This window comes from Brienomyrus brachyistius, chromosome 19 (genome assembly GCF_023856365.1).
Source record: "Brienomyrus brachyistius isolate T26 chromosome 19, BBRACH_0.4, whole genome shotgun sequence".
NCBI classification, from domain to species: domain Eukaryota; kingdom Metazoa; phylum Chordata; class Actinopteri; order Osteoglossiformes; family Mormyridae; genus Brienomyrus; species Brienomyrus brachyistius.
The window spans coordinates 12,671,325-12,679,788 of NC_064551.1; the positions used below are offsets into that span (position 1 = coordinate 12,671,325).

The 8,464-nt window shown below is 46.0% G+C and overlaps 1 protein-coding gene across 2 annotated transcripts; it reads right to left on the reverse strand.

The window, feature by feature from the left end:
- Positions 1 to 412: 412 nt before the first annotated feature.
- znf770 (zinc finger protein 770) lies at positions 413 to 7,219 on the reverse strand. Of its 2 annotated transcripts, none has more exons than XM_048986215.1 (2): positions 7,172 to 7,219; positions 413 to 6,411 (listed from the first exon to the last, which is right to left on the reverse strand). In XM_048986215.1, the coding sequence occupies exon 2, from the start codon at positions 6,211 to 6,213 to the stop codon at positions 1,345 to 1,347; it is 4,869 nt and encodes a 1,622-aa protein (XP_048842172.1). In that variant the 5' UTR covers positions 6,214 to 6,411; positions 7,172 to 7,219; the 3' UTR covers positions 413 to 1,344. The 2 variants fall into 2 exon arrangements, with proteins under 2 accessions (XP_048842172.1, XP_048842171.1); XM_048986214.1 differs by lacking the exon at positions 7,172 to 7,219 and adding an exon at positions 6,676 to 6,853.
- Between the last annotated feature and the right edge of the window lie 1,245 nt (positions 7,220 to 8,464).

Genomic DNA, 8,464 nt, shown 5'->3' on the forward strand with positions numbered 1-8,464 from the left:
AATTCACATAAAAATTGGCTTTTTCATGGACACCACTGACACCTAGTGGGCAATGAGAAAAGCACAAGTGCACGAGATTAATCCTGATATTTTTTTAAAGACTATTTGAACTATGCACTGAATAAATTCAAATAAGAAAAATGAGGGTCAGAATTTCTCCTGCTGCAGAACCCCCCCCCCCCCCCCATCTCTGACTTGGTGACAAAGATGCAAACAGGGCAAACCAGCTGATGAGCAGCTGAGCCAAAAAGGTCCAGAGGTCTCTCTGTACAAGTCTATGGTACGTTCATTCTGCGGCCCAAGCACTGCTTAACATGTGCTGCTGTCATGCATCCTCTGTTTAAAGTCACTCTGATTGGTTCCCCTTTACAGATACATCCAGTTGATGCTTGACAAAGAAACAGACAACAAATGCATTTTAAATATGTGTAATATAATTTCCAATATGACTTTTCTTAAAATACTTTATCACCATCTGCTACATACCTTGAGAAAAAAAAAAGAATCCTCCGTACAATAATCCACACTTTGAGATCTTCTCATTGGCTGCAGAGCTGTTATGGTGCATATTTACAGACGAACAGCATGCTGGGATTTAGATACAGCTGTAAATGAGCGTGTCTACACAACCCACCACGAACAGAAGCAAATTTAAAAATGTGGTGCTCTGGTGACAACACTGAAAAGTCTCAATGACTGTGCTTTTTTTCCCCAACAACTCAAACAGACACCCATCCACCGGCAAAGGTCTTCAGAAGATGCACACTTTCCAACAACAGTGCAACTAAATGAACAACCCCTGCCAATAATTTCTCCTGGCACCAAATTTTGAGACAGTGATTTAAGACATGAGTGGAAACAAAAGTATTAAAATTATATTTATCTTACTGCACAAATGCAATAAACAAATGAACACTTGCACACGGAATAAAAGCACGGCCATGTTAAATTAATTAATACCTTGTCAACAGTATTTTAACATGTCAGTTGAGGGAACTACGTGAATGAAATAAGACATCAATCTCTGGGTATCAGACTTCAACTAACAGGGTAAAATTATAACAACTGTTTAACGCTTTAAAGTAACATTTTGGTGGTAAAGAATAATGTGAGCATCATAGTATTACTATCACAGCACAATTCTGTGGTATAAATTATGTGGATTATTAAAAATAAATATTAAAATTTTTACGCAAATATTTTCACGTAACAATGTGCATGTTTTAGTTCTTCCATTGCAATAAGAACAAAAGGTTTCACTGAAACACAATGGACTGGTTTGAATCATTCATGATTATCACATGATTATCATCAAGTGCATTAAAATATGGCATCATGATACATTTATTTATGAACAAGCTGATGCGTTTTTAAATGGCCAGACTGGGTGAAGGTCTTCCCACAGAGGGAACATTGGAAGGGCCTCTGGCCTGTGTGGATGACATAGTGTCTCTTGAGCTTGGATGGTGCTTCGAAGTTCTTGAAGCACACGGCACACTGGTAGGAGCGGGAGGACCTTGTGGACGTGCCGCTTCGGTGAGCGCACTCGTGGAGCTGGAGTTCCGTCTCTGTGAAGAAGGCTGAGTTACACTTCTCGCAGCTGCAGGTTTCGCTGGAGGACCTTGTGGACGTGCCGCTTCGGTGAGCGCACTCGTGGAGCTGGAGTTCCGTCTCTGTGAAGAAGGTCAAATCGCACTTTTCACAGCTGAAAGCTTCGCTGAGGGGCTCGCACCAGCCTTCTGAGACCTCCTGGGCTTCCTCCCGCAAGTCCTCCTGAGCTGCGCATTCAGGAAGATCACTGGAGCCAGACTCTGCAGCATACGGCTGCCAGATATCTTCCCCCCCAGCTTTAGGGGCTGCCGTTTCAGATTGGAAGATCCCGGAGTGGGATAGGCCCTGTGTGTGAACCCTCTGGTGGAACTTGAGGTGCACGGCCTGCCTGAAATCCTTCCCACAGATAGTGCACCTGAAAGGCTTCTCCCCGACGTGAATTAGGTAGTGCCTTTTCAGTTTGGAGGGGGAGGAAAAGGATCTCTGACATTCGGGACACTCGTGCCTCGTCTTTCTTTGGATGAAGTTCTCATCGACTGTATGGGCAAGTTCTACTGCCATTCCAGCTGAAGTCGTATTCAGGTCCCCTGTAAGGTTCTGGCTGTCCAAAGCTGAGCAGCTGTCAGAACCGTGTTCACAGGATTGGACACTGAGATCAGAATGCTGAGTCAGATCGGTCTTCCCTTCCAGTGAGGCCATGTCAATTGATGTGATCTCAGTTTCTCGAACCATGTATGTGGTGGAGAAGAATGGCTCAGACATGGAATTTTGCTGGCCCCATTTATCTGAAATGGACTGAATACACTCTCTGGGTTTTTCTGCAGGAAATTGCACAACTGAAGGTTCCATCCCTACAGAACCACCATCTAACAAAACATCATTAACTGTTTCATAGTCATGTGCATCCAAACCTATTCCGTTAACCTCACCAACTTGCCCTGTGAGGACCAGAGATTTTTCCTTTTGGCCACCAAGAGAAAAACAGTGGTCTTGTTCTTGGGGCTGTGACGTGTGGCAAGGAAACCATGTATGGTCCCCTTTCTCCTCCAGGGGGCCAGCAGAACCTGGTAAGTTCATTTCACCAACAGAGCCGCTATCTGGAAGACCACTGACTAAGTGATCCTGGACATTCCCAACCCCTACTGAAGGACTGCTGGGTCTAGTTCCCTTGTGGATCTGTTGGTGAGTTCGAAGGTGGCAAAGTTGCCGAAAAGCCTTTCCGCAGAAAGTGCACCGGAAAGGCTTCAAGCCTGTGTGAATAAGGAAGTGCCGTGACAGCTTGGAGGGGGAATCGAAGTTCTTCTGACAAACACTGCACTGGTACTCTCTAGTTCTCTTAGTCTTTACCATAGAGACATCAGAGGAATCCAACCTCAACGGCCCAAAAGCCGGCGCATGGTCTGACGTGCTGCTGCCTGAGTAAGCCGGTGAAGCTACCCAAAACTCCCCAGCTGCCTCATCAACAGAATGTCCACGCCTAGACAAAGGAGGCAGTGCTTCTGCAGGGATGTCTTTTGCGGTTGCCCCATCTGCTAATTCTTGATCAGGTACAGCCAGTGCTACCCCATTTAACTCACACTCTTCTTTTGTGAAGGACTGCTTGTAGAATTGGGTATGTTGGGTTTGTAGGTTACCTTCATAAGGGAGACTATACTCTGGGAGGGTGAAATCTGGGGGGGCTCCTTGTTGACTGTAATCTAAACAGGGCAAGGCATATGGCTTACTTGAACGGCGTGACTCTGCAGGCAGAACTGGACTCGGTGGCTTCAAGTGAGTCCGCTGGTGTCTTCTCAGGTGTGCTGAGAGTCGGAACTTTCGACTGCAGTGAGAGTTGAAGGGCCCGTGGCCTTGGTGAGTGAGGTAAGGCCTTTGGAACTTGTGAGGCGAGTCAAGGCGTCTCTCACAGGAGTAATGGTAGCTCCATTTGGGGATGCTTCTGCCTTCTGAATCGAGGGCTTCATGCAGCTTGTTCTCTGTGGCTGCCTCCTCAGACTCGGTTCCCAAGCTAGGATTTAGGAGATCTGGAATTTCAGAATCAGTGATGCTGGTTTCTGCCACAGCATTATTCCCTAGAGTCTCATTTACTCTGTTCCCCCCCCAGCGGACAGCCTGCCTCTGGTGGATGGGCCTCCTTCGGACATGAACGCTATGGTGAGCTTTTAAATGGGATGACTGCCTGAAGGCTCGATGACAAATTGGGCACTGGAAAGGCCTCTGGCCTGTATGAATGAGATTATGTCTTGCCAGCTTGGATGGTGCACTGAAACACTTCAAGCAGAAGGGGCATTCATATGCCCTTGTTTTACCATGAGTGCTCTTGAGGCTTACAAACGAACTCTTAAACTTCTCCTCATTGATCTTTTTTCCAGCACTAGTCCCATTATCCATGATTGGTTCCCCAGACCGTCTAGGGGCCTGAGTCAGCTCTGCATGTGATTGCAAAATCTCAGAAGGAATCACCAAGGGGTCCTCTTCTTGGGAGATGACATGTCTGCCATGACTGCGCCCTCTGGTGGCAGACCTAATCAAGCTCAAAAACTTCTGCTGAAGGGTAGCTTTAAATAACCTCAACCTGCAGTGGGTCTGTTGGTGCACTTTTAAGTGCACTGCTTGCCTGAAAGTCTTTCCACAACAGATGCACTGGAACGGCTTCTGACCTGTATGTATCAGGATATGCCTCTTCAGTTTGTAGGGGCTTGGAAAGAATTTTAAACAAAGCAAACACTGATGCCTCTTACGGTTTTTATCTATAATAGATTGCAAAACTCCACCCCTGACAAAATCACTTTCTATAGTTACTTTTTCAGCAACACTCATCTCGAGATGATTCTCTGATCTAAGCTTTGCTGATTTTTCCAAACGGGCATTCGGGGTTGGTGGGGTGAAAGAAGCTGCACGATCACCTTTGTCTTGCGAAATGGAAACCGAGCTGTAGTTAGTGCTGACCTTTTTTAACTGGACACGCCGGGGAGAGGTATGGGTATGAACATGAAGTTTTACGTGAGTCAGCTGGCGGAACCTCTTACCGCACACGTGACAACTGAATGGCCTCTGGCCTGTGTGAACCAGAATGTGCCTCCGTAGTTTGGATGGAGCAGGGAAGCGTCTGAGGCACATGGCACACTGGTGACTCTTCTTCGCTTTTTCCGCACAAGCCCTTGGTCCACGCTGCTTGGCCGCCACAGGTCCTTCGGGCTCCGCTATCGGAACGTCGGGATGAATATCCAGGTTTTCTGACTTCACCATGATGTTCAGCTCGAGCTGCATAGCAAGAGCTGCCACGTCATCAGACGAGGCCACCGTCTGGTTATGGTCTGGGCCATTAAGCATTTCCTCTTCCGCAAGCGAGTCACTAGATGCCGGCAGTAAATTTTCTGCATTCTCACCTTCATTCTCACCCTGAGGCTCAACTTCGTTTCTGTGTTCATTCTTATGCTTCCGCAGATCATTATACTGAGAAAAATTTAAGCTATATTTCCTGCCCTGGATGGGTCCCATTGTTACGTCAGTCGAAGAGCATTTAGATTCTTTAACATCCACTTTCGCGGGTCCCTGGGCTGCTTCTGTTTTTATGTCAGTAGTAAGTGTTACGGTCGCATGGCCCTCTTCGCTGCCCTGGTTCTTCAGCAACACCACCTGTGTTTGTGATGCCGTCAAAGTGCATTCATTACTGCACAGAATATCAGAATTGATTTGGTCTGGCTCTTCAGGTTGTGTTGAAATATTAAAGGTGGACTTACTGTCAATAACTTCAGGCTGGTCGAGTCCCTCAGCCAGCCCTTCAGGGTTCTGTGAACACTCACCCATTTGTTCACCTGAGTGGTCACTGCTTCTCCATGCTTTCCTATGAGTTTGCTGATGGGTCTTTAGATGTGCAAGTTGCCTGAAGGTGCCACCACATTCCAAACAGGCGAAAGGCCTCTGACCAGTATGGATGAGACAGTGTCTCCTCAGCTTGGAGGGGGAACTGAAGGACTTTGGACACTCGGGGCACTGGTGCTTCATTTTACTTTTGGGACAGTTCAGTGGGAATTCCCTCTCGGGGGTTGGACCTGAGTCCATCGAGTCTAAAGGCAAATCTCCAGCATCCAACCAGAGTTTTGCTTTTCGTTTTACAGCCTCGACTGACTTCTGTCGCCTGTGGATGAAGCTGTGCTTGTGAAGCTGGAGAACAGAGGCAAACCACTTCAGGCAGATGTCACACTGGTGAGCTTTGCAGTCAGTCAGGTCAGTGGAGTTGCACTGCTGCTCTTGAAGGACATGGTTCTGTGGTGTCCAGTCAGACGGCTTCCAGTCCACAGCAGGGATCCAGCATAATTCTGATTGCTTGACTGTGACTGCTGTCACTGGCTCTGCAGTCTCTGCTGAATTTTTCTGCTCATATGACTGTAGAGTAGAGCCTGCTAACAGTGCAGAGTCATCTTGTGTTTCTTGAGACAGCAAGGTAGTGGAGCTGCTCTCATTGGTCAGCTGCATTTCATGAGTGAAGGGTCCCTGTTTCGCATGGATCTCCTGGTGGGTCTTGAGGTGTGCAGTCTGTCGGAAGGCCTTCCCACATATTGGGCAGGTAAAAGGCCTGTGACCCGTATGGGTCAGGTGATGCCTCTGAAGCTTAGAAGCAAACTGAAATCGCTTCAAACAGATGGGGCATTGATGTATCATGTTTAACAACACAGCACAAAGCTGGTCAACACCCTCCACATAACAGAAACACTTCTTTTAAAACCATTCCTTTCATTTCAGAGGGCCAGAGAAATAAGTTTATGGTAAAAGTATAATTTCCTCTTGTTTCTTGGTTGCAGTCATTTTAGGTTTTTCCCCTGGCAGTTCTTGGACTGACCCAACTCACATATAGCAGTCCTAGAAAATAAAACAGTTCAGGTAAGACAACTGCACGAAGTAATTTGACATCGTCCACTAACAAACCGACACTGGTGTTTCCAAGGAACAACGTTCATTTTTAACCTACAACTCCAGTTCGTTAGACAGTTTTCAGAAAAGATTGATATTTAAAATCTAAATCAAGATAATTAGCGATTTAACGTAAAGCAAAACAAACAACTTTATTCTGCAAGATACATCATGTACACTTATGCTGCCTTTGTGTACATCGAAACAACTCACCAAAGAGAGACATGCGAGTCAATTTCCACTCCATAGCTAGGATAAATAATACCCGCAATATCACAAGAAACACCTTCCATTAAATAATTAAACGGTTTCCTAAAATAACCCATATTACTAGCTGTTTAGCTAGCTTTCTAACTACCGAGTTCGCCTAACAAAGCGGACCATTGGTCCCTTCTTTACAGTGAACGGACAGAAACAGAAAGTAAACTTTTGGTTCCTACCCAGCTATTGTGTATATAAAATATACATTACAAAATCATATATACGTTTAATATTAAGTGAAATATTGACATGCAAGTTAAAAGGTATAAAATTAACCTCGAACGTGGTACATGTAATAAATGATTTAAGATTTCTTAATTCCATTTTTCGGTGAAGTAATATTATTTAAAAAGCATTACTTTGGGTTAAGATTGACCATTTTTAGAAGTATTTTGTATGAGACCTCACTACTGCGCTGAACGTAATAGTTAAAGACAGATGAAGGTACCTCAACAACATCCTTTTACAGTGCAGGGTGTGTTCGCCAGAGGTAGAAGTTCCCCTTTTCCCCCACATGGGGGCAATATAGCCCATACTACTCAAAATAGCCGCTTTCCCAATTGTGATTTTTAATTAATAATTTGATTCTAAAAATAAACAACGCAGCGAAATGGACCTTAACCATAGTTTAAAATCGGAAATTAATAAAAACCAAACCTGTATACATCACTACAACAAATCTGGCATTTAATGCTGTTCCGTAAAATAGCCTTACATAGACTTGAGATAGATTCCAGGCTCTCCTTCAATGTTTTTATGCTTTAATGCGAAAATCAATGAATAGGTGTTAAATATAATTGCTGTGGCAAAAAAAAAAAAAAAACCCAACAAGGGTGGCTGAGTGTTTCTGTGCGTCCATTCCCCTGGGCGATGGGGCTGTAGGGGGGCTGTGTGGCGACGTGGGGGACCCGGGGGCTGCTCTTTAATATACAGACCTTGACTCTGACAGTACCTGTGAGGTTCCCTCTCCGGCTAACAGAAGGGACGAGCCAGTGGCCGCAGCCCCCGTGTGGCACTCCGAGCCACGAGCCAACAACACAAACACCCCCCCCACCCAGCCCCCCCCCAACCGCAGCTGGACGACAGCAAGGAGCTCCGTGGAAAAAAGGCAGCCACATGAGCGATCATCAGGGACACCCACAAGTGTCGCGCGTGTGCTTAGCAGGGTCATCCAGCCATAGTCTGAGAAGGAACAGCTAGAAAGGAGCATGTGCTGCTCTGCATGCATATGATATGCTGGACATACCATGAGAGTGACTTTACTGATCTGTCACCCTAGTGCTCCCTAGTCTGGAAACGACATTAATGCCAGTAGGAAGAAACCTCACACGCAATTCAGGATGTATAGATTCGCAGCATTATTACATATTCCTCAGTGCGCCATTCCGGCTTACTGGGGAAAAATCGCATCAAATAAACAAAGATGTTGGGCCAATAAAGGCGAAAAGGTGCGTGGTGTAAATGTGTCGCTTGTGTAAAAGCTCCCTCTTTCCTCATGATATTAAACGCCCGTAAATGGCCCCTGGGGACATAAATACACTACGGGGGTGAATTCAGAGCCTTTCCTGGCTGATCCCACCGGAGACGCCCGGGGGTGGGGGGCTTGGAAGGAAGGTCTTGGCAGCACTTAACCCCTCGACCGTGCTGCATAAGACTATTCACAAGTTATTGATGTCCTCAAATCCCTGGCAAATTGCTACCTACTAGGTATCCCCCCCCCCTGCAAGCGCACACACACACA

Coding starts and splice junctions, on each gene's coding strand:
- znf770 (XM_048986215.1), bottom strand. CDS start 6,213: ATGATACATCAATGCCCCATCTGTTTGAAGCGATTTCAGTTTGCTTCT.